The sequence below is a fragment of the Elephas maximus genome, chromosome 4 (assembly GCF_024166365.1).
Source record: "Elephas maximus indicus isolate mEleMax1 chromosome 4, mEleMax1 primary haplotype, whole genome shotgun sequence".
Lineage (NCBI taxonomy): Eukaryota > Metazoa > Chordata > Mammalia > Proboscidea > Elephantidae > Elephas > Elephas maximus.
This window is the reverse complement of record NC_064822.1, coordinates 18,183,683-18,210,915: the sequence shown is the minus strand read 5'-3', so window position 1 is coordinate 18,210,915 and position 27,233 is coordinate 18,183,683. Positions and strand designations below refer to the sequence as shown.

General features: G+C 40.8%; 1 protein-coding gene across 1 annotated transcript in view; it reads right to left on the bottom strand.

The window, feature by feature from the left end:
* ADARB2 (adenosine deaminase RNA specific B2 (inactive)) overlaps positions 1–27,233 on the bottom strand; it is a 333,805-nt gene that overhangs the window by 144,998 nt on the left and 161,574 nt on the right. Inside the window, exon 4 of the mRNA XM_049881621.1 lies at positions 21,444–21,558. Within this exon, the coding sequence (XP_049737578.1) occupies positions 21,444–21,558 (115 nt within the window). The remainder of the gene's footprint in view (positions 1–21,443; positions 21,559–27,233) is intronic.

Genomic DNA, 27,233 nt, shown 5'->3' with positions numbered 1-27,233 from the left:
TAACCACCAAACTTTCAGTTAGTAGTTGAGTGCTTACCCATTTGCACCACTCAGATAGTGGGGGTATGTGTTAATGATGAGAAAAATGCAGAAGTGTTTGAACAGTTTTGATTAGGATAACTGATCCCAAAAGAGTGTAGCAAAAACATTCTATTCTTCCCTTTTTTATGTACTTCCTTATATGAATCCTTCTTACTGAGAAGGAATGAATTAAGGCAATTCATGAGAATTTAGGAGCCCTGGTGGCACAACAGTTCAGAACTTGGCTGCTAACCCAAAGTTGGGCAGTTTGAATCTACCAGCTGCTCCTTGGAAACCATATGGGGCAGTTGTACTCTGTCCTATAGGATCACTATGAGTCGGAACTGACTCAACAGCATATAACAACAACAACAACAAGGATTTAAGCTCTGGTCAGAGCAACTACTCCTCTCATTGGCTAGTTTAGCTTTCTGGGCTCTTGGCTACACCTGTCAACTATTTTAGGCTTAACTTGCATTTGTCTCTAAACGAACTGAGAACGGGGTTGGGGGACCAGTCAATGAGCAGCTTTCTTTTCCTTTCCATTTTAAGGATGGACATTGAGTACAAATGCATCAGCTACACAAGGATCAGCTGCAGTTGTAGTAAAATCTATCCTGCATTTTGTAGTTTAAACTTAACAGTTTAAACCAAGGGTTTAAAATCAATTGCCCATCAGTACTCTTTATTGTACTGAGCTGTCAGCTCCCATGAATCCTAATGTGCCTAAACAGATCCATGGAGACATATCATCAACTTCACATTCCTCTGTATCCACTTAGCAATTATTAAGAGCAATTCCATGAAATCCAAATGATAATTTACCATCTTTTATCACAGCATGAGGTTTCTGTTTAGGGGAGTTTTGTCCAGTTCATTTGTTTCCTCTTATCTTATCCATGCCAGACTGGATAAAGGTTTTTAAAAATCCTCTTTTAAGACAAAAGTGATTGCTAGTCACTGGGGGTGGGGGGGGTGGGGGGGTGGGAGGGGGATGGAAAGAAAGTGGTTTTGAAATATTGGGGGAATAAACTCCTGATATTCTTCTTCTACTGCTTTTGTTGTGGTTAGGGGCTATCGAGTCAGTTCTGAACCATAGTGACCCTATGCACAACAAATTAAACACTGCCAGATCCTACACCATCCTCACAGTGCTTGCTGTGTTTGAGCCCATTGTTGCAGCCACTCTGTAATTCATCTCCTTGAGGGTCTTCCTCTTTGTCACTGATCCTCTACTTTACCAAGCATGATGTCACCTCCAAGTTCAAAATCTCCTGGGGCAAAATTCCTCTTCATCTGTGAAATCTAGAATACAAGCTATCTGTTTTCAAAGTACAATGGTGGGAAGGTGGAGCCAAGATGGCAGAATAGACAGATGCTTCCAGGAAGCCCTCTTTACAACAACTCGTTACAAGTGAAACGAGTATGTTTGTAACAAGCTGGGAGCCCTGAACTTCAAAGGCAATCTTAGAAAATGAACTGAAGGGGAGAGGGAGGAAGACACTGTTCAGAAGCGGAGAGGAGTTACCAGACCTGAATCGCGGGGAGCCCTCAGGCACCATTCCCGGAGTGGCGGTGGTGGGCTGGTACTAGTGTTTGGCCACAGTGTCCTCAGGGAGAAGCAGCCAGCCACACAGCCTACTCACACCTCTGGAACCTGAGAAGAGCAGCGCTCTCGGCAAAAGCTAAGCACTTGAGTATATTTTAACACGCCCCTCCACCACCAAGCCAGCTTCAGCGGCTGAACTCCCTGGGCATGAGACAGGCATGTTGAGCACCTAGAGCCATCCTCCCAGCCTTGGGGAAGGAAAAAATTTACTATTGGGGTAAAAGATAATTTGCTAGCTCCACTAACCGGGGGAGCTCAGGACAGAAGCGGCTCCTGTCCAGGCATAAACCATCTGTGGACTTTGAGCACCTTGCCCTTCTGCGTTGACCTGTATGGGCCTATTTCAGAAGAATAGGCCCTTGTTGGCAGACTACAACCATTTCAGCTGTGTGGTGGATAGGTGGGTGTTTGATGTTTGACATTGCTTTGCCTATTAAACAGGGTTCTCACCTACCCACATCTAGGACCTAAGGACTGGTAGCTCCACTCAGGTCACCCAGGCACCCACGACAAGGGTCCAGAGGTAACCGGTACCTCCCAGTCTTTACAACCAAAAACTTTGGGTGCCCATGGTGCGTCTGCAGAACCCACCCACCTGCATGCTTTAGGGAACAGGGATGTGCTTTCCTCAGAGACATTTGGGGGTTGGTTCTCAGCCCCCCACCTTGTTCAAAGTGTGACCCCCTGCTGCAATCAGATACTGGTATATACACCAATCACCCTACCCCTCTAAGACTGTAGGACAGAGCCTGTACCACACACTTGATATCAGCTACCTGGAAACCTGAGCTGAATTCATACAAAAAAACTGAATAGACTCCTAGACTGGTATGCCTGATAACAGCTCTAGCCAGCTGGGGACAGGACACTGGAGCTCCAAAGGTGAAAATAATCAAGCTAGCTCACTCAAGCAACCCATAGGAGTACATCAAAACAAAACAAAGCAAACAACTATGACACAGTAAGCAAGCATAAACTAATACAATAACTTATAGATGGCTCAGAGATAACAGTCAATATCAAGTCACATAAAGAAACAGGCCATAATCACCTCAACAGGCTCTCAAAACAAAGAATCCAAGGATCTTTTAGATGAAAGTGCATTCCTGGAATTACCAGATGCAGAATACAAAAGTTTAATATGCAGAACCCTTCGAGACATCAGGAAGGAAATGAGGCAAAACACAAAACAAGCCAAGGAACACACAGATAAAGCAACTGAAGAAATCAGAAAGATTATTCAGGAACATAATGAAAAGTTTAATAAGCTGGAAAAATCCATAGACAGAGAGCAATCAGAAATTCAGAAGATTAACAATAAAACTACAGAAGTAGACAACTCAATAGAAAGTCAGAGGAGCAGAATTGAGCAAGTAGAAGCTAGAGTTTCTGACCTTGAAAATAAATCACTTGGCACTAATATATTTGAAGAAAAACCAGATAAAAGAATTTAAAAAATGAAGAAACCTTAAGAATCACGTGGGATTCTATCAAGAGAAATAAACTACGAATGACTGGAGTACCAGAACAGGGAGGGGTAACAGAAAATACAGAGAGAATTGCTGAAGATTTGTTGGCAGAAAACTTCCCTGATATTGTGAAAGATGAGAAGATATCTATCCAAGATGCTCATTGAACTCCACATAAGGCAGATCTTGAAAGAAAGTCACCACGACATATTATAATCAAACTTGCCAAAACCAGAGATAAAGAGAGAATTATAAGAGCAGTGAGGAATAAACAAAAAGTCACCTACAAAGGAGAGCCAATAACAATGCAGGCAAGAAGGTAATGGGATGACACATTTAAAAAACTGAAGGAAAAAAATTGCTTGCTAAGAATCTTATATCCAGCAAAACTGTCTCTTAAATATGAAGGTGAAATTAAGTTGAGGGAATTCATAAAAACCAAACCAAAACTACAAGAAATACTAAAGGGAGTTCTTTGGTTAGAAAATCGATAATATCAGGTATCAACCCAAGACTAGAACACCGGGCAGAGCAACCAGAAGTCAACCCAGACAGGGAAATCCAAAAAAAAACAAAGCAAGATTATAAGAAAAAAAAGCTCAAAACAGGGTAACAGCGATGTTATTATATAAAAGAAGACAACATTAAAATACTAAAGAGGGACTAAGAAATGTAATCGTACACCTTCCATATGGAGAGGAAGATACGGTGATATGAAGAAATAAAATTTAAGTTTAAATTTAGAAAAATAGGGGTAAACAATAAGGTAACCACAAAGGAGACAAACTATCCTACTCATCAAAATAAAATACAAGAAAAAAACAGAGACTCAGCAGAAACAAAATCAACAACAACAAATATGAGGAAAGGACAATATATAAAAATAATCTACTTAGCACATAAAATTAAGTGGGAAAAAGAAACTGTCAACAGCACACACAAAAAAGACATCAAAATGATAGCACTACATTCACATACCTATTCATAATTACCCTGAATGTAAATGGACTAAATGCACCAATAAAGAGACAGAGAGTGGCAGAATGGGCTAAAAAAAAAAGATCCATCTATATGCTGCCTACAAGAGACACACCTTAGACTTAGAGACACAAACAAACTAAAACTCAAAGGGTGGAAAAAAATATATCAAGCAAACAACAATCAAAAAAGACCAGGAGTGGCAATATTAATTTCTGACAAAATAGACTTTAAAGTTAACTCCATCAGAAAGGAAAAGGAAGGACACTATATAATGATTAAATGGACAATATACCAGGAGGATATAACCATATTAAAAATTTATGCATCCAATGACAGGGCTGCAAGATACATAAAACAAACCCTAACAAAATTGAAAAATGAGATAGACAGCTCCACAATAATAGTAGGAGACTTCAACACACCACTTTCAGTGAAGTACAGGACATCCAGAAAGAAGCTCAATAAAGACATGGAAGATCTAAATGCCACAATTAACCAACTTGACCTCATAGACATATACAGAATACTCCACCCAACAGCAAACAAGTATACTTTCTTTTCTAGTGCACATGGAACATTCTCTAGAATAGACCACGTATTAGGTCATAAAGCAAGACTTAGCAGAACCCAAAACATTGAAATATTACAAAGCATCTTCTCTGACTATAATGCCATGAAAGTAGAAATCAATAACAGGAGAAGCAGGGAAAAGAAATCAAACACTTGGAAACTGAACAATACCCTGCTCAAGAAAGACTGGATTATAGAAGACATTAAGGATGGAATAAAGAAATTCATAAAATCCAATGAGAATAAAAACACTTCCTATCAGAACCTTTGGGACACAGCAAAAGTGGTGCTCAGAGCCCGATTTATAGCAATAAATGCACACATCCAAAAAGAAGAAAGGGCCAAAGCAAAGAATTATCCCTACAACTTGAGCAAATAGAAAGAGAGCAACAAAAGAAACCCACAGGTGCCAGAAGAAAACAAATAATAAAAATTAGAGCAGAACTAAATGAAAGAGAAAACAGAAAAACAATTGAAAGAATTAACAAGACCAAAAGCTGGTTCTTGGAAAAAATCAACAAAATTGATAAACCACTGGCCAAAATGACAATAGAAAAACAGGAGAGGAAGCAAATAACCTGAATAAGAAATGAGATGGGCGATATTACAACAGACCCAACTAAAATTAAAAGAATCATATCAGATTACTATGAGAAATTGTACTCTAACAAATTTGAAAACCTAGAAGAAATGGATGAATTCCTAGAAACACACTACCTACCTAAACTAACACAAACAAGTAGAACAACTAAATAGACCCATAACAAAAGAGGAGATTGAAAAGGTAATCAAAAAACTCCCTGGTCCGGAGGGCTTCACTGCAGAGTTCTACCAAACTTTCAGAGAAGAGCTAACACCACTACTAAAGTATTTCAGAGCATAGAAAAGGACGAAAAACTCCCCAAAACATTCTATGAAGTCATCATATCCCTGATACCAAAATGAGGTAAAGGCACCACAAGAGAAGAAAATTATAGACCTATGTCCCTCATGAATGTAGATGCAAAAATCATCAACAAAATTCTAGCCAATAGAATTCAACAGAATATCAAAAAAATAATTCACCATGACCAAGTGGGATTCATACCAGGTATGCAGGGATGGTTCAACATTAGAAAAACAATTAATGTAATCCACCACATAAATAAAACAAAAGACAAGAATCACATGATTTTATCAATTGATACAGAAAAGGGATTTGACAAAGTTCAACACCCATTCATGATAAAAAGTCTCAGCAAAATAGGAATAGAAGGAAAATTCCTCAACATAATAAAGGGCATTTATACGAAGCCAATGGCCAACATCACCCTAAATGGAGAGACCCTGAAAGCATTCCCATTGAGATCAGGGACCAAACAAGGATGCCCTTTATCACCGCTCTTATTCAACATTGTGCTGGAGGTCCTAGTCAGAGCAATTAGGCTAGATCAGCAGAGTATTGGGATACAAGATAAACATACAAAAATCATTTGGATTCCTCTACACCAACAAAAAAAACATCGAAGAGGAAATCACCAAATCAATGCCATTTACAGTAGCCCCCAAGAAGATAAAATACTTAGGAATAAATCTTACCAGAGATGTAAAAGACTTATACAAAGAAAACTACAATACACTTCTGCAAGAAATCAAAAGAGACCTAAGTGGAAAAACGTACCTTGCTCATGAGTAGGAAGACTTAACTTTATAAAAATGTCTATTCTACCAAAGCGATCTATACATTCAATGCAATTCCAATCCAAATCCCAACGACATTCTTTAATGAGATGGAGAAACAAATCACCAACTCCATATGGAAGGGAAAAAGGCCCTGGATAAATAAGGCATTACTGAAAAAGAAGAACAAAGTGGGAGGCCTTACTTTACCTGATTTTAGAACCTATTATACCGCCACAGTAATCAAAACAGCTGGTACTGGTACAACAATAGATACATACCAATGGAACAGAATTGAGAATCCAGACATAAATCCGTCCACATATGAGCATTTGGTATTTGACAAAGGCCCCAAAACAGCTAAATGGGGAAAAGACAGTCTTTTTAACAAATGGTGCTGGCATAACTGGATATCCATTTGCAAAAAAATGAAACAAGACCCATACCTCACTTCATGCACAAAAATGAGCTCAAAGTGGATCAAAGACCTAAATATAAAATCTAAAATGATAAAGATCATGGAAGAAAAAATAGAGACAACATTAGGAGCCCTAATATATGGCATAAACAGTATAGAAAACATTATAAAGAATGCAGAAGAAATACTAGATAACTGGGAGCTCCTAAAAATCAAATGCCTATGCTCATCAAAAGACTTCACCAAAGAGTAAAAAGACTACCTACAGACTGGGAAAAAGTTTTTAGGTCTGACATTTCCGATCAGCACCTGATCTCTAAAGTCTACATGATACTGCAAAAACTCATCTACAAAAAGACAAACAACCCAATTTAAAAATGGGCAAAAGATATGAATAGACACGTCACTAAAGAAGACATTCAGGTAGGTAACAGATACATGAGGAAATGTTCATGATCATTAGGCATTATAGAAATGGAGATCAAAACTACAACGAGATTTCATCTCACTCCAATAACAACAAAAAAATAATTAATCCAAAAACCACAAAATAATAAATGTTGGAGAGGCTGTGGAAAGGTTGGAACACTTCTACACTGCTGGTGGGAATGTAAAATGTTACAACCACTTTGGAAATCGATTTGGCGCTTCCTTAAAAAGCTAGAAATAGAACTACCATACGATCTAGCAATCCCACTCCTTGGAATATATCGTAGAGAAATAAGAGCCTTTACACAAACAGATACATGCACACCCATGTTTATTGCAGCTCTGTTTACAACAGCAAAAAGATGGAAGCAACCAAGGTGCCCATCAAAGGATTAATGGATAAATAAATTATGGTATATTCACACAATGGAATACTATGCATCCATAAAGAACAGTGAGGAATCTGTGAAACGTTTCATAACATGGAGGAACCTGGAAGGCATTATGCTGTGTGAAATCAGTCAGTTGCAAAAGGACAAATATTGTATAAGACCGCTATTATGAGAACTTGAGAAACAGTTTAAACTGAGAAGAAAACATTCTTTTGCGGTTACGAGAGGGGGGAGGGAGAGAGGGTGGGAGAGAGGTATTCACTAATTAGATAGTAGATAGGGCTGCTATGAGTTAGAATTGACTTGACGGCACTGGGTTAAGAACCACTTTAGGTGAAGGGAAATATAACACACAATACAGGGGAGGTCAGCACAACTGGACTAAACCAAAAGCAAAGAAGTTTCCTGGATAAACTGCTTTGAAGGCCAACGTAGCAGGGGCAGGGGTCTGGGGACCATGGTTTCAGGGGACATCTAAGTCAATTGGCATAATAAAATCTATTAACAAAACATTCTGCATCCCACTTTGAAGAGTGGCATCTGGGGTCTTAAATGCTAGCAAGCAACCACCTAAGATGCATCAATGGGTCTCAACCCACCTGGATCAAAGGAGAATGAACACCAAGGACGCAAGGTAATTACGAGCCCAAGAGACAGAAAGGGCCACATGAATCAGAGACTACATCATCCTGAGACCAGAAGAACTAGATGGTGCCGGGCTACAACCGATGACAGCCCTGACAGGGAACACAACAGAGAACCCCTGAGGGAGCAGGACAGCATGGGATACAGACCCCAAATTCTCATAAAAAGACCACACTTAATGGTCTGACTGAAGCTAGAAGGACCCCGGTGGTCATGGGCCCCAGACCTTCTGTTGGGCCAGGACAGGAACCATTCCCGAAGCCAAATCTTCAGACATGGAGTGGAATGGACAATGGGCTGGAGAGGGATGCTGGGGAGAAGTGAGCTTCTGGGATCAGGTGGACCCTTGAGACTATGTTGGCATCTCCTGCCTGGAGGTGAGATGAGAGGGTAGGGGGGGTTAGAAGCTGGTGAAATGGACACAAAAAGAGAGAGTGGAGGGAGAGAGCGGGTTGTCTCGTTAGCTGGAGAGTAATTGGGAATATGTAGCAAGTTGTATATAAGTTTTTGTGTGAGAGACTGACTTGATTTTTAAAAAGCGCAATAAAAATTATAAAAAACAACAACAACAAACTACAGTGGTGGAACAGGTACAAAGTAGGCATTTCCATTACAAAGGGGAGAAATTGGAGGGAAAGAAGGGATGACAGGCACCAAGCAAGTCAACAGAACACATTACATTAGGTTTTAAGGCTTGAAAATAATCCTGTTTTCTGAGACCATTTACGCAATGGCTCTGCCCTCCAGACTCTGGGTGTTGGCCACACCCTCTGGACTCTCGGTGGAGGCTTCTTAGCCCTGAACTTCAGCTGCTTTCCAGGCCCACTCGGATGGCAACTTTGCTCCTGGCCAGGCCCCATTCTTCCCCTTGGGCATGGTAGCCCAGCCTCTCAGTTTTGGGCAGCAGATCTGGCCCTGTCCTGCTTGCACTCTTGAGAGGCAGCCCCATATGTTGGAACCAAGTTACTGAAGATCTGACTCTCTGAAATCTAGGAGGCTGTGGCCCCACCCTTAGAAACCCCAGAGGCCATGGCTTCACCCTTTGAGACTCCAGAGGTCAGGGTGCTACCCTTTGAGACTGAGGCTGCTCTGTTTCCTGTGTTCCTCGTCTCTTCAGCTTCTGCTTCCTGGTTCCTTGGACTCTAAACCTCTAGGGCCCTTGGGCTGGCCCAGCGTGTGCCCTGCTCAGGGAAGTGTTCCAGAGCTCTTTAGTTCTATTGATAAGTGCCTGGAGACACCCCACTCTGCCAGTAAATCTTGGCCGGAAGGTACTCAGCTCTCTTGCTCCACGGTTTAGCAAGCCTAGCTCCACTGATAAGTGCCCAAGAGCTACCCCACTCCTCCAGGCATTCAGCTTTCTTTCTCTGTGTGTCTCCTGATTCTGCTGCTGCCATTTCTCTGCTGCTGCTTCTTGCCGTCTGTGCTGTCTCCAGTGTAACAGCTCTCCTTACTTCCTTCTGGGCCCTCGCCAGAATTGTCTTCGATGTTCATAATTCCACCAACATTCTCTTTAAGGCAATCTAGGCTTTTTCCATGACACACTTTAAAAGTCTTTCAGCCTCTACCCATTTAGTTTCAAAACTGCCTCCACAGTTTAGGTATCTGTTAGAGCAGCACCCTATTCTTCTGGTACCAAATTTTTTCTTTGTTATCTAGTGCTGCTATAACAGATATACCAGAAGTGGATGGCTTTAACAAAGAGAGATTTATTTTCTCGCAGTCTAGGAGGCTAGCAGTCTGAATTCTGGGCTCCAGGTCCAGGAGAAGGCTTTCTCTCTCTGTTGGCTCTGGATGAAGGTCCTTGTCATCAATATTTTCCTGGTCTAGGAGCTTCTCAGTGCAGGGACCCTGGTTCCAAAGGATGCAACCCCTTCCTGGTTCTTTTCTAGTGGTTAGGAGGTCCCTCTCCTCTTCGCATGATTCTCTTCCATATCTTAAAAAAGATTGACTAAAGATACAACCTAATCCTGTAGATTGAGTCCTGCCTGATTAACATAACTGCCTCTAATCCTGCTTTATTAATATCATAGAGATTAGAATTTACAACACATAGGATAATCACATCAGATCACAAAATGTTGGACAACCACTCAATACTGAGAATCATAGCCTAGCTAAGTTGACACATATTTTGGGGGGACACAATTCAATCTCTAACACCACTGAAAATACCATGGCTTGGGGCAAGTGTGCTTTAGTCCTCAATGTGACATCTTTGCTTTTTAACACTTGAAAGAGGTCTTTTGCAGCAGATTTGTCCAACGACTGCTACTTCTAGGGGCACTGATTGTGGATCCAAGTAAAACGAAATCCTTTACAACGTCAATCTTTTCTCCATTTATCGTGATGTTGTTTATCGGTCCAGTTGTGAGGATTTTTGTTTCCTTTATGCTGAGGCGTAATCCATACTGAAGGCTGTAGTCTTTGATCTTCATCAGTAAATGTTTCAAGTCCTCTTCACTTTCAGCAGGCCACATTGTTGCATATTTCTGCACATCAAAGGTTGTTAATGAGTCTTCCTCCAAATCCCGATGTAGTGTTCTTTATACAGTCCAGATTCTTGGATTATTTTCTCGGCATACAGATTGAATAAGTATCATAGAAAGATATAACCCTGAGGCACCCTTTTCCTTAGTTTAAACCACTCTGTATCTCCATGTTCTGTTCAAACAACTGCCTCTTGATCTATGTACAGGTTCCTCATGAGCACAATTAAGTGTTCTGGAATTCTCATTCTTTGCAATGTTACCCATAATTTGTTAGGATCCACACAGTCGAATGTCTTTGCATGGTTAATAAAACATTTTTTTTAAACATCTTTCTGGTATTCTCTGTTTTTAGCCAAGATTCATGAGACATCAGCAATGATATCCCTAGTTTCACATCCTCTTCTGAATCCAGCTTGAATTTTTGGCAGTTCCCTGCTGACATACCGCTGCAACTTTTTTACCTTATCTTCAGTAAAATTTTACCTGCACGTGATATTACTGATGTTGTTTGATAATTTCCACATTCTGTTGGATCACCTTTCTTTGGAATGGGCATAAATATAGATCTCTTCCAGTTGGTTGGATGGGTAGGTGTCTTCTAAATTTCTTGGCATAGATGAGTGAGTGCTTCTAGGGTTGCACTCATTTGTTGAAACATCTCAATTTGTATTCCATCAGTTCCTGGAGCCTTGTTTTTTTTGCCAATGCTTTCAATGCAGCTTGGACTTCTTCCTTCAATACCATCAGCTCTTGCCCATATGCTACCTCCTGAAATGGTTGAACATTGACCAAATCTTTTTGGTACAGTCATTCTGATATTCCTTCTATTTTTGATGCTTCCTGCACCATTCAATATTTTCCCAGAGACTCCTTCAATATTGCAACTGGAGGCTTGAATTTTTAATAAAGTTCTTTCAGCTTGAGAAATGCTGAGCGTGTTTTTGGTTTTCAGCTCCAGGTCTTTGCACATTTTATTATAATACTTTGTCTTTTCGGGTTGCCCTTTGAAATCTTTTGTTCAGCTCTTTTACTTCAGCATTTCTTCCATTTGCTTTAGCAACTCTACATTCAAGAACAAGTTTCAGAGTATCTCTTGATATCTATTTTTTTTTCCTTTTCTTTCTTTCCTGTGTTTTCAATGACCTTCATGTATGGTGATGTGCTTGATGTCATTCCACACCAAGTCATTGGTCTTGCAAAATTCTAACATGCGACCTCTGGTGTCGTTTCTATCACCAAGGCCATATTTTCCAACTACTGATCCTTCTCCTTTGTTTCCAGTTATCACATGCCAATTCACCAGTAATTATCAAAGCATCTTGATTGCATACTTGATCAATTTAAGACTGCAGAAGTTGGTAAAACTCTTCAATTTCTTCATCTTTGGCCTTAGTAGTTGGTGAGTGTCTTGGTCATCTATTGCTGCAAGTGGATGGCTTTAACAAAGAGAAATTTATTCTTTCACTGTCTAGTAGGCTACAAGTCCAAATTCAGGGTGTCAGCTCCAGGGGAAGGTTTTCTCTTTCTGTCGGTTCTGGAGGAAGGTCCATGTCATCAATCTTCCCTTAGTCTGGAAGCATCTCAGTGCAGGAACCTCAGGTCCAAAGGATGCACTCTGTTCCTGGCACTGCTTTCTTGGTAGTAGCAGGTCCCCAACTCTCTGACTGCTTCCCTTTCCTTTTATCTCTTGTAATATAAAAGGTAGTATAGGCCACACCCCAGGGAAACTACCTTTACATTGGATCAGAGATATGACCTGAGAAAGGGTGTTACATCCCACCCTAATCCTTTTTAACCACAGGCAGAGATTATGATTTATAACACATAGGAAAACCATAAAATGGTGGACAACCACACAATACTGGGACTCATGGCCCAGCTATTTTGGGGGGACAAAATTCAACTCATGACAGTGAGTAAATTTGAGTAATAGTCGTATTAACTGGTCTTCTTCTACTAGGCCCCTGTGAAGATCAACTTGAACAAATGTCCTTTGTATGATGAATAGAACAGTTTCAACTGTATTTAAACTGTCATGATTCACCAAGTCCAAATAGGAAATAGTATTTGAACACTGGCTTTATCTTGCTCAACACAATGACATGGCTCCTTATTCTTTAATCGAGCCAGAAACATGTCATGGGCAGTGCAAACACAGATTTCCTTATCTCATGTGGTCCTTTTAGGCTCAGAGGAAAATACATGCAGCAAAACACATTCCACATTTCAAAACTTGAAAAAAACTTCTCGACGTTCCATTATTGAATAAATCGGCACGTACAGATTTTTTTCTAACGAGACAGGCCTGTTCACTCTGCCCAGAAGGACTGACATTTGAATGGAGTTGTTATAGGCTGTTTTCACAAAGTTCGATTTTACTAAGGTGCCCTCCCCACCTTGTCTTCAAGAGGTGTGTATTTTTGCAGGGTGGTTATAAATCCAAGAAATTCGTGATTAAAGCTATACTTGAGATTAAAAGGAGAAGAATATTAGAAAAAAATGAAAGTCTTTGAATATGTTTTGCGTGCCAGACTAGCAAAAGAAAAGTTTAACTGTAAACTTTTGAAAATATACACTAGGAGATGTTTTTCTTTTCTTTTTTCTAGTTATTTATTTAATAAAATTAGGACAACGATTTTAGGTAAAAGGTTATGCATCTTCATTACCATGCTTTGATGACTGCACTCAAGGAGGCCTGGATCACCAAAGGGTAGAAATTAGTAATGCCCGTTTTAGCTCAGCCTCTCTCCCTATCCTTAGCTTTGGAAAGTCACTGTATCTCTTGGTATTTGGGTTCATATTTCTTAACAGTGATAATAAAAATTCTTACATTTCTCATTTCTCAGGGTTATAGCAATCAAGTTGATTAATGTATGTGAAAATGCTGTCAAAATTAAACAAATTTATATATTGAATGAAGACATCATTAACATCGCTTTTAATTTTCACATGCTCATAGAAACAGCAGACTTTCTTAATAAAAGGAGACAAAGAGCCATAGTTTGACAACTTGGCTAAATAATATTGTCTGGGCTTCTAGTTTACAAAGGTAGTCAAAACAGCACATTTGTTTCTCTTCCTGTTCCAGACCCCATTAAGATTAAAAAAAAATCCAAAAAGGAATAAATCCATAACTATGATGTGATCAGGAGTTGACTTGATAGCTTTTCATTATTTCCTGGAAAATGGAAAGAAGATGAGAGTATGTGGATGAATGAAATGGAAAAGATGAAACCAAGTCCCAAATACCAGCATAAATGAGCTATCATGGTGAGAGCTACCAATCTCCAAGGTGGAACCCAGAAAAGGCAGTAGGCTCAGGATCAGCAGGCATGAAGGGCAGGCATGAGGTGTGGATCTGAAATAGGGAGGTTCCTTAGATTATTTTAAAATATATTCCTGGTTCCATTGGCGAACTCTCTTAGCCCTTGGAGAGAACCCCTAAGAAGTGGAAGCTTCTTTCCTTGAGGAAAGTCAGGGAGTCTCAAGGAGTGTTTATCCCACAGAGTAAACTTCTCTCATTTTGGCATTTGGGGTGGTCCCTTGCCAATGACTAACTCCTGCCCATCCATTCTAAAGGGGTGTCTGCTGATTGAAACAGAAGTCCCAGGCAGCCTTTCCATTCACATGAAGCCTGTTGGAAAAACTGACCAACTTGCATAATCACAGAGGAAATCCATGCCAAGTGCTTATTATAATCAATCTACTATTTAATTCAGAAATATGGGAATTCAAACAAAAATTAATAAACGGGATAAAAGAAAAAGAGTGAAGATAAAGAAAACCATTGACCACAGAGGAATCATACAATCAGAGAACTGAGAACTTTAAAAATTGCTAATGAGACCCTCAAAAAATTTTGAGAAGATACAGCATCTATAACACAAGAAGAGTACCCCTTGAAGAAAAGAAGAACCTTAGAACAAGAGAGATGTCTTGAATAATAAAAACAGATTGCCAAAATTAAGAAAAAGGTTATCAAAGAGCTATATGACAAAATTAAAAAATTTCCAAAGACACAGAACAAAAGGATAAAGAGCTAAAAATAAAAAAAAAGGTAAAAGATGATTAATTCAGAATATTGAAAATTTGACTAAAATGTATTTAAGGGAAGGAATTTAGGAAATAAATAATCCAAGGAAAAATACACAGGCAAGTAGGTAAAATATGTGACGGTTTGTAGATGAAGGGTTCACATCCGAACATATTTTTATGAGATTGTAAAACATCCATGTCAAAAAGAATACTTCCTTGGGTAGGAGGTGGGGGGCTTGTCACTGCAAAGAAATGTCAGTCTGACGTAATGTTTCTCATCAGAAACTTTAGCTACAATTGTACAATCTTTTTAAAATATTAAGGAAAAGTAATTTTAAGCTTAGAATTCTCTGCCTTGCCAAATTATTAAAGTAGTGCGAGAACCAAATAAAAACGTTCTGAGATATGCAAATATTCACAAAGTTTATCTCCCATATACATTTTAAAAAGATGTTACTTGTGGATGCACTCTATCTAACAAGGGGAATAAAGCAAGAAAGAGACACAGATCCTGAAGAGAGTGGATCTACCGAGAAGTAACGCAACAATGTCAAGATGGCAGCTGTGCAGAGCCACACTGGTGGCTCCAGAAAGGATTTCTCTGGAAAGGAAGTGGGATCCCTTTTACAGCTACTATAAATGAGAGACTATGTAATTTAGCAAATATGATAAAGATTCACTATTTACAGCAAAAAATTATATATTTTTGCTATCATATTTTTCATAATGATTATAAAATAGTCTTAGGTCCATAAACGAAAAGAACATTCTATAGACTCGACGACAGTGGGTTATAGGCTCATTGATGTGAATGAATTGGCATCCCACCTAAAAATGGGGGAGGGCAAACTGAGTCATGTTCTACTTGAAAATAAAATTAATTTTATAACTTTGTGATATATACAGCAGCTTGAATAAGACATACCACTTCCTCTCAGAGTTTCTTAGGCATATAAATAAACTGCCTGCACATCAAACAGCATATTCACTGGCAATTTTGCAAAACACTATGGTTTTCTAAGAGAAGTCTGAGAGTAGCTTCTAAGCCTTCCCAGAATTAGGTTTACCGGGAAAGTGGGAACATACTGGACAATTACCACTCCAGATCTGGGAATGTTGAGAACTACTCACCAAATCATACTAACTTAAATTTTGGGATTGAAAACGTATCACACAGTAAAGAAGAAACAGTGGTTGTTGCCTTTCTTTCCCTTCTTTCCTTTCTTCTCCCTTCCTTCGCTCCCTCTCTCTTTTCTTTCTTTCCTTTCAAGACATGGGACAGACCAATAAGTTAATTTAAACTAAATTATACTGTAATCTGTGGCAAAAAAATCTATGTGACACCCCAAATTTTTAAGTTTACCAAAGTTTTGCTTTGTGATCTTAGAACATTGTGTAATTCTTTTATAGTTTTTTTTTAATATTCGATTTAAATTATTCTTTATGACCCCTTCCCCCATTAGAATATAAGATTCATTAGGGCAAGGACGTGGTCTATTTTGTTCTCTGCTGTATTCCCAGTACCTAAAATAGTCTCGGGCACATAGCAGGTATTCAGTAAATATATACACATAAGTCGTAAAAACCCATTGTCACTGAGTTGATTCCAACTCATAGCAACCCTATATATATATACATGTATATATTTATATAATAAATGAGTGCTATTTTTTTTATTATTGATAATAACTAACACTGATGATGATATTATTACAGGTTAGGTATCTTTCTGAGGGCAGTGGTGGTTCAGTGGTAGAATTCTCGCCTTCCATGCAGGAGAAGCCGGTTCACTTTCTGGCTGATGCACCTCAGGCACAGCCGCCACCTGTCTGTCAGCGGAGGTTTGAGGATTGCTATGATGCTGAACAGGTTTCAGTGGCGCTTCGAAACTTAGATGTATCAGAAAGGGAGGCCCGGTGGTCCACTTCTGAAAATTAGCCCATGAAAACCCTATGGACCACGTGGTGACCCCCTTGTGCATGGGGTCACCATGAGTCAGGGCCGACTTGACAGCAGCTAACAACAGGTATCTTTCTGTCTCATATACGTTAACACATTTAATCTTCCAAACAACTCTATTCAATATGTATTACTATTATCCCCATTTTAAAGTGGGAAAACTGAGTCCTAACTGGCCCAAGTTCACATATCAAAAGAAAGAAAGAAAGAAAGAAAGAAATCCCATAGCCATCAAGTCAATTCTAACTCATAGCGACCCTATAGGACAGAGTAGAACTGCTCCACAGGGTTTCCAAAGAGTGGCTGGCGGGTTCGAACTGCCACGTTTTGTTTAGCAGCTGAGCTCATAACTTGTGCCACCGGAGCTCCCAAGTTCACATAGCTACTTGGAATTAGAGCTGGGATTCTAGCTTAGGCAGTCTGATACTAGTATCCACACTCTTAACCACTGAACAGTATCACTTCTCATTGTTTTCTTAACTAGATTGTTATGCCTTGAACGGGAGGACCTATGTCTTCTCTCTGTATCCCCTTATGCTTGTAGAACAGTGCCCTGTGAATAGATGCATCCAGTTAGTGGCTGCTGCTGACTGGTAAATGAATGGCTACATCCAATGGTTATGACCTTGGCTGAGGTTAACTCTTAGCCCTAAATTTATACTATTTTATTATTTATACCTCAAGGATAGATTTGAGGTATAAGTGTTGAATATTAATAACCAAAGACCAGATGAGTTGTGGAATGACATCTAGGTCATTATACATGAAGACAGCAAGAGGTCACTAAAGAGAAAGGAAAGAAAAAAAGACCTAAACGGATGTCAGAGGAGACTCTGAAACTTGCTCTTGAACGTCAAGTAGCTAAAGCAAATGGAAGAAAGGATAAAGTAAAAGAACTGAACAGAGGAGTTGAAAGGATGGCTCCAGAAGACAAAGTAAAGTATTATAATGACATGTGCAAAGACCTGAAGTTAGAAAATCAAAAGGGAAGAACATGCTCAGCATCTCTAAGATGAAAGAACTAAAGAAAAAATTCAAGATTAGAGCTGCAATATTGAAGGATTCTACGGGGAAAATATTAAATGACACAGGAAGCATCAAAAGACGTTGGAAGGAATACACAGAGTCACTGAACCAAAAAGAATTCATTGACATTCAACCATCTCAGGAGGTAGCATATGATCAGGAACTGATGGTACTGAAAGAAGAGGTCCAAGCTGCACTGAAAGCAATGGAGAAAAACAAGGCTCCAGGAACTGCCACAATGCCTATTGAGATGTTTCAACAAATAGATGCGGTGCTAGAAGTGCTCACTCGTCTATGCCAAGAAATTTGGAAGACAGCTACCTGGTCAACCAACTGGAAGAGATCCATATTTGTGCCTATTCCAAAGAAAGGTGATCTGACTGAATGCAGAAATTATTGAACAATATCATTAATATTACACACAAGTAAAATTTTGTTGAAGATCATTCAAAAGTGGCTGCAGCAACACATCAACAGGGATCTGCCAGAAATCCAAGCCTGATTCAGAAGAGGACGTGGAATGAGGGATGTCAGATGCATCTTGGCTGAAAGCAGAGAATACCAGAAGGATGTTTACCCGTGTTTTATTGACTATGCAAAGGCATTTGACTGTGTGGATCATAACAAATTATGGATAATAGTGTGAAGAATGGGAACTCCAGAACACTTAATTGTGCTCATGAGGAACCTGTAAATAGATAAAGAGGTAGTTGTTCAAGCAGAACTAGGGGATACTGCGTGGTTTAAAGTCAAGAAAGGTGTGCGTCAGGGTTGTATCCTTTCACCATATCTATTCAATCTGTATGCTGAGCAAATAATCTGAGAAGCTGGACTGTATGAAGAAAAATGGGGCATCAGGATTGGAGGAAGACTCATTAACAACCTGTGTTATATGGATGACACAACCTTGCTCGCTGAAAGTAAAGAGAACTTGAAGCACTTATTAATGAAGATCAGAGACCACAGCCTTCAGGATGGATTATACATCAACATAAAGAAAACAAAAATCCTCGCACCTGGACCAATAAGCAACATTATGATAAATGGAGAAAAGATTGAAATTGTCAGGATTTCATTTTACTTGGATCCACAATCAATATTCGTGGAAGCAGCAGTCAAGAAATCAAATGAGACATTGCATTTGGCAAATCTGCTGTGGAAGACTCCTTTAGTGTTAAGAAGCAAAGACGTCACCTTGAAGACTAAAGTGCACCTGGCTCAAACCATGATATTTTCAATTGCCTCTTATGCATGTGAAAGCTGGACAATGAATAATGAAGACCAAAGAATTGACCCCTTTGAGTTGTGGTGTTGAAGAAGAATATTGAACATACTATGGACTGCCAAAAGAACAAACAAATTTGTCTTGGAAGAAGTACAATCAGAATGATCCTTAGAAGCAAGGATGGCGAGACTATGTCTCACATACTTTGGACGTGTTATCAGGAGGGATCAGTCCCTGGAGAAAGGCATCATGCTTAGTAAAGTAGAGAGTCAGCAAAAAAAAGGAATACCCTCAAGGAGATGAACTGACACAGTGGGTGCGACAAGCATAACAACGATTGCGAGGATGGCACAGGACTGAGTAGTGTTTTGTTCTGTTGTACCTGGGGTTGCTATGAGTTGGAACCAACTTGAAGGCACCTAACAAGAGCCCATTATCTACAAAGAGGCAAATATTATCAAATATATTAAAATGGTTTAGGTAGCATGCAGAGCACCAAATACAATGGTATCATCAACAGAACTGAATTACTCTTAGAAAATTATACTTATAATTTTTACCTTTGAAAGACTTTAATATACTTTAACTTACTCACCATATAATACTTGAGGTAGGCACTTATATTTCCACTTTATCAAAATACCAAAAAAGAAATGTTAAGTAATATGACCTCGTGCTGAAAATAAGGTAGTGCCCTAAGTATTTCTGCACCTACTTCAACCTTCTTGCATTTGACAATATTAGAGAAGTCCCCTAGGAGGAGTATAATGGCAGAAAAATATGCCAATCATTGATTTTTTAATATACACATTTTTGGACAACAGGTAAGTGCTGTTTTTGCAAGTTGTAGCCTTTGTCTACACCTAGACAGCAAACTGTGCATCTGTGAATGTGTGAATGTCTGTGTGTGTTTACGTGTGGTTGTGAAACCTAACCCAAGAGTTGATTATTTTTATAATAATCATTCTCTACTACATCACTGAAAAGAGGAAGACCCTCAACAAGATGGATTGACACACTGGCTGCAACAATGGGCTCAAGCATAACAACGATTGTAAGGATGGCGCAGGACTGGGCAGTGTTTTGTTCTGTGGTACATAGGGTTGCTATGAGTTGGAACTGATCCAATGGCACCTAACAACAACAACCACAACACTACATCACTACAAACTCATGCAAAACTTTGGGAATAGAAACACTCAAATTCAAATAACCTCCTGGTAAATTATTATTAATAGCTTAGTACTTTTTTTTTTTTTTTTTAGTACTTAGATGCTTTTACCAAAATTGACTGCTTAAACTCAACTGTCATCTTCTCCCAACCAGTTTTTATTAAAGTGGCCACCACCTTGATCATGGTATTGACTGCTTCCTTCGTGGCTCTATGACTCTTCCCTCCTAGAATGGAACTTGACCACTGTGCATGTCTGGAGCTGGGTTATCTTCAGACTTCAAGTTTGAACACAAGTTCATCTTGTGGAGTGGGCAAGGAGACTCTTGACAGTCGTAGAATTCACGGGGTGGCTTATACTTCCAGTGGAAGGGAACTTAGGACTTTCAGGCTAATTCGATTCTCTGGATAGGATGGACTTTCTGTGGCAGAGGAAACCAATGTGGGGACAGGGTAAAGTAAGAGAAGAGGATGACAGAGAAGAGGTAAAACAAAAAGAATGACAAGGAAGACAAGCAATTAAAAGGACAGGGCCACAGGCAGGAAGAGCAGGGTGGCAGAAGGACCAGGAGGGGCCTGTTGTGGCTTAGAAAAGGAATGTGAAGGGACAGCCTCTCCAAGAAGAGCTGGAGCAGGGTTCTCCAAACTGTCCCCCAAACCAGCCTTGGGCAGAGCAGCTCCCATTGAGTAAGTGAAGTCCGCTGGAGCAAGCTCAGAAATGCCATTTGGCCCACGGGGATTAGATACTTTGACAATAAAAGTCCCCTCAGAAAGGTCATTTCCCCAACATGGTCATCTACTTGTTGAAGTCTGCTCCGACTCCCTGGTTCCTTAGGCACAGCAGCTGGGAGGGTGAACACGCTCACTTTTGAAGATGACAGAATCAAAAGCCCCAGGTATTAGCCTGTATTGGTGGTGACAGTGAAAAGGTAGGAAATTTGATCTCGCCTATCAATCTGAAGTGACTTATTTGGTGGCCTTGTCTAACCTTGGATTCCAGTTTTTAAAAATACCAACACTGTACATTCTCCTTGAGATTGAGGTGTGGGAAAAAAACACCTAACAGGAAGGAGACCAGTCAGGTGCTTATTTCAGCTTTCATCATGGAAGCAGTGAGACACCTGTGTGGAGACGGTTTTTAATATGCATAATAATATGACCATTGTCTATATATATATATTTGCTGGTAATACACATTTGTCACTCGTCTCTCTGTATTCTACTTTAAAATTTTTTAATATTTTTGTGTGGAAGAGAGAATCCCCACATTTCCATGATAAGGCAAACACTAATCTCCTTTCCTTGCAGATTAAAACTCCTACAGGAAAAAGGAGAGGCAGATTACCTTTGGTCATGACGATTCCTGCCAGGGCTTTGTGGCGGGCGTGTGTGGAAGTCAAGTTGACTGTCAACTCTTGGAACTTCTGTGTGACCAGCTGGTACACTGAGTCGGCGAATTCCTGAAAGACACAAAGACTAGGACTCTGACTTGCTGTGCGGAATTAGAGAAGGGACAACTGGCTCCCACCCCTGTACCTACTCAGAGCAGGTTCCCAGTGGTGGGGGGAGCGTGGTCTGCAGGCTGGGCAGCAGTTCCCAGCAAGGGAGATGAACCCCTCTTCAGGGTTCCCTACAGCATAGCACACCCTGCTGTCAGCATTCATCTCCTTCTTGCCCACAGCCTCGGGAAGAATGAAACATTATTTTACATTGATTGGGAGGCTTGATTCTGAGGGATTAACCTCCAGTTTTGCCCTTTGGCAAATAGCCTGATCAGTGCTACGGCAGATAACTTTCCACAGAAAGGATTTCCACTATCTCTCTCTCTTCCTCTTTTTCTGACAGCGAGTTCTGAGGCTTCGATCAGGGAGAACGCCTTTGATAGAATCCTGGAGAGAGGGGGGACCTGTACACATTGGACAATTTGTGGGGCTCAGTGTTGCAATAGCTAAACACTCCACACATCTCAGGGTCCTCTCCTGGCCCAGTGCCCCTGCTGCTCACGAGACAGCCTCCTCCTCCTCACCTTTCTGCTGGTACAAGCTCTCTGTCTCTAACACACACACACACACACACATACACTCACACACTCTCACACACATTCACACACTGTCTCACACACACACTTGCACACATACTCACATGCACACACCTTATACTGGAAAACACAGCACGTTAATATATCCTAGTTGTTCAGTTTCCCTAAAAGGACTCCATCACTCCCTCTATTAAAGCAACCAATTATTAAAAACAAGCAAAGAGGATTTAGTCATTCTACCCATGTGCTTTTTTTTTTTTTTTTATCCATGTGCTTTAGCAATTCTCTTCTAGTTTCACAGCTGAGATTTTGCCCTTTTCCTGTATATGGTACCACTTTGTACCCTTTTATTAGGAGACAGGGTGGATGGTGGTGATCCTAAGCTTTGCAGTTGGAGAAGCTGGATTTAAATCCCAGTTCTGCGACTTAATAGCTTGTGTAAGTTACTCAAAGCCTCTAAGCCCCCATTTTCCTACTTTCTAAACCAGTCTTCTTAGTTTCTATCTGACAATGTTTTTGTGAGAAATAAATTAATGCATTTTAAATGCTTAGGAAGTGCTCAAAAACTGTAGTTATTTTTATTGTTGTTATTGTTATTTCCCCCAGTCCCTTCTGTACCTGTAGCCATTGGCTAAATAGTATGTAGGCAAAACAAAACATCAGCTTATCCATAGCTGGTGCAGACAGTACTTTGTGTGACGGAGTGGATTTCCACTTTTTAGGTGGGCATGTTTTGATATTGTGTAGACATCACCACTGATAAATACACAAACAGTTCTCAGATAAATATAGTGTTTTACAATCCCATTTGTAAGCAATAAAACACTTTCATGAACAAATGAGCACCCAAATTTATGAAAGCAAACCTGCCTCCTGAAAATAAAACCATCTGCCACAAAAATAGTCAAGTCGCCTTTTTACCTCTCCCGTCAGCAATAACAAATGCAGGGACAGCACAGCCGGGCGCTCTGAGGGTTCGCAGCCTGTCCCATATGCTGCTCTGGCTGGGACGGCAAGCGCTCGTTAGCTTTTAAGCCGTGCTGTAGATAACTAGGGAAAACCCCGCAAATAATAAATGTCATACAATTAGGCTTTCCTCAGGTGGGTGTAAAGAACAAGTATTACTCTCCCTTCCGTAATCACTTAAGCTCTTCCAGTTGGAGTGGGTGGAGGGCCGACTATTTAGGAAGAACTGTGCAAGGCTCCTGTGTGTTGTTGAGGGCTCCCCAGCTCAGCACTCCCTCCCTGGAAACTGTGACCTCCAGGTACTAGCACAGAGCCACAGCATGTTTCTAACACACTTTATTTTTTAGAGCAGTTTTAGATTTTGTCATAGTAAAAAAAAAACTACAAGTCTGTTTAAATTTAAAAATTGTTCATTATGGATTATTATTATTAACTGAAGTCCACAGTCTACATTAGGGTTCACACTTCAGGTTGTACATTTAGGTTTTGACAAGTGCATGTCATGTGCCTACCATTACTGCATTGTGCAGAACAGGTTCACTAGCCTCAAAATGCCCTGGACTCACAGTGTGTTAGAGACGAATCCCAGAGGCTGCTGTCCTTTCATAACCTGGACACTGAGGTCAAGGGCACATGTCCCTAGACACACTGGGTATTATTTGGCTGTGGCTGTCCTAACAAATTACTATAAACTAACCCCCCCCACAAAAAATAACCAGTTGTGGCTTAAAACAACAGAACTTGAGTCTTGCTGTTCTGGAAACCAGAAATCTGAAACCAAGGTTACTGAAAAGCTGCCCGACCTCTGGAGTCTCCAGGTAGAATCTTGTCTTTCTCAGCCTCTGAGGGCTGCCGGCTCCCTGGGCTTGTGACCACATCACTCCAGTCTCTGCCTTTATCTTCACTTCACTCTCATGTCCTCTGTCTGTCTTCTCTGTTATGTCCTCTGTCTGTCATGTCCTCTGTCTTGTCCTCCATCTGTCATGACCTCCATTTGTTATGTCCTCCTTCTGTTGTGTCCTCTGTCTGTCTTGTCCTCTGCCATGTCCTCTGTTTTGTTCTGTGTCTTGTCCTCTGTCTCCTCTGTCATGTCCTCTGTCATGTCCTCTGTCATGGCTTCTGTCTGTCTTGTTTTGTCTTGTCCTCTGTTTGTCTTGTCCTCTGTCTGTCTTTTCTGTCTGTCATGTCCTCTGTCTGTATTGTTCTCTGTCTTGTCCTGTGTCTGTCTTGTCCTCTGTGTGTCATGTCCTCTGTCTTCTCTGTCATGTCCCCTGTCTGTCTTGTTCCCTGTCTTGTCCTCTGTCTTGTCCTCTGTCTGCCTTGTCCTGTGTCTGTCTTGTCTTCTGTCTGTCTTGTCCTTTGTCATGTCCTCTGTCTGTCTTGTTCTCTGTCTTGTCCTGTGTCTGTCTTGTCTTCTGTCTGTCTTGTCCTCTGTCTGTCTTGTCCTCTGTCATGTCCTCTATCACATCCTTTGTCTTGTTCTCTGTCTGTCTTGTCCTCTGTCTGTCATGTCCTCTGTCTTGCTCTCTGTCTTGTCCTCTGTCATATCTTCTGTCTGTCATGTCCTCTGTCTGTCTTGTTCTCTGTCTGCCTTTTCCTCTGTCTGTCTTCTCCTCTGTGTGGCTCTTCTAAGAACTCTTGTCATTGGATTTCATGCTCACCCTGATAATTCAAGATAATTTCCTCATTTCAGGATCTTTAGTGTAACTACATTTGCAAAGCTCCTTTTTCCAGATAAGGTAACACTCACAGACTCTGGGGATTAGGACATGGACAGATCTTTTTCTGGGCCACCGTTCAGCCCACAACACTACTTTTTCAACCTCAGGCTTCAAAAAAGGGGGTGTCTGTTTTTCACAGAAGCATGAATTTGTTAATTCCTATGAGTCTTAGTAGAAACCCGAGTTCTTAATTTGAGTGGGAAGATGAACTGATTCCTTACTCTTCACTGAGTGCCCCAAATAATAATCTCAATGTAAAACAGCTACCATTTATTGAACATCCACCATGTGTAAGACACAAGGTGGTAGCTTTTACTACAGTGTGCTTGGTCCTCACTAGTGTAACGAAAGGTAGGTTTCATTCTCCCATTTCAAAGATTTAAGGCCCCAACAAAAATAAATCACTTCCTCAAGGTGTAATGCTAGCAAGCATGGGTCAGTCCAACACAGCCTGTGCTCTTTCCACTCTGCCTTTCGGTCTCTCTGGAGGAGATAGAGGAGGCTAAGAGGGTGTAGCCTGTCACCTGACTTCAGGGAACACCTGGCAGGGGGCGAGGCTAACTAGTAGTAACCAGTGAGGTTACTAACCAGGGAGGCTAACTGAGTATCTTAAAAGACAGCTTCTCAACACTTTCTTTAAATGGACAGCTGAGTTGACTTTTCATTCAACAACAACATCTCTACACCAAATCCAAGCAGGGTTGCATGCATAGGTGAGGCTTGGCAACCACAAGCTCAAACCCCCCAGTGCCTCTTCCTGTCTTCTGAAGGACGAATTCCCATGAAGCACCAAATTAAAATAAATAAATAAATAAACCCATTGATTCTGACTCATGGTGACCCCAGTGTTACAGATTAGAACTGCTCCATAGGGCTTTCTTATCTGTAATCTTTACAGTAGCAGATCGCCAGGCCAGTCTTCTGTGGCACCTTTGGGTGGGTTCAAACCGCCAACGTTTAGGTTGGTAGTGGAACACAAACCATTTGTGCCTCCTGGGGCTGCCCTATGGAACACCAACCAAACCCACAGCTGATTCATAGTGACCCTATAGGACAGAGTAGAACTGCCCCATAGAGTTTACTAGGCTATAAATCTTACTTCCCTTGCAGACATAAAATCCTCAGGTAACAATAGCCAGATAGCTGCCGTCAACTCCGATTTATGGAGACCGCATATACAACAGAATGAAACGTTAGTTTTCTGGTCCTCTGTCATTCTCATGATCTTCAGCATGTGTGAGTCCATCATTGCCGCTATCGTGCCCATCCATCTCACCGAACATGATGTCCTCACTGGCCCTCACTTGCCCTCTACTTCACCAAACACGATGTCCTCCTCTAGTGATCGATCCTTCCTGATGACATGCCCAAAGCATGTGAATCTGACCAAGTTCTTTTGTAATCCATAAGGTTTTCCTTGACTAATTTTGGAACCAGATTGCTAGGCTGTTATTCTTCATTTATGTTAGTCTGGAAGCTCCACTGAAACCTGTCCACCATGGGTGACCCTGGTGGTATTTGAAATATCAGGGGCATAGCTCCCAGAATCACAGCAACATGAAAGCCATCACAGTAGACAACTGACAGATAGTGGTGGAAAATAATAATAACAGAGACTTAAAATTCGTCAGGTACTGTGCTGAGCCCTTTATACCTAGTATTCCATTTAATCCTTTTATAAGAAAAGCTACTAATATTATCCTTTTTTAACTATTGAGGAAACTGAGGCTTAAACAGTTGAAGCAATTTAGCCAAAGTTACATAGCCAGAGAGTAGCAGAGACAGGATTGAAACCCAGCAGTCTTGACTCAAACCCTCCATGTTGAACTCCTGACCAGACTGCAAAAAAAGCAGCATTTTCTCTTCAAGTAATGTCACAGGTTTAGTTCCTTCTGTGGGTTCACATGGACCAGCTCCATTTATAACAAAAAATGATGCCACCAATAAAAAATGAACGTGCACTATCATCTTGAGAAGGAGCAAATTGCTCACAGAGGCCCCGTGAGGGCCCTGGCTCCCCTGGTGCCCTTCAGGCCTGCATCCCAGGATGCTTTGCACCCATTACAAACTAATTAGCCCTGAGCCACATCCACTCCCTAATGGAGTCATTTGAGGAAATGCTGAAGCAGAACAAATCACATTTTGGCTTGGATTTCAGTGTTTCCACAGATGAAGTGTTCTTCGACTCACCCAGCTTGGCAAGGAGTGCAAGGGCCAGTGGGACTTCAGGTGAATTGTGTTGTTTAGTCCTCTCCAAGAGTGACAAGGACCTTGTGACTGTCAGAGACTGCCTCAAACAGAACAAAGCAGTGCGGTGAAATCACTCACCAAGAGGTTTCCCACCCCCAGCGCCCCCATAGGAACCCTGGGAAGCAGCTGCCAGCTGTGAGAGTGGTAATGTGGGGCCATG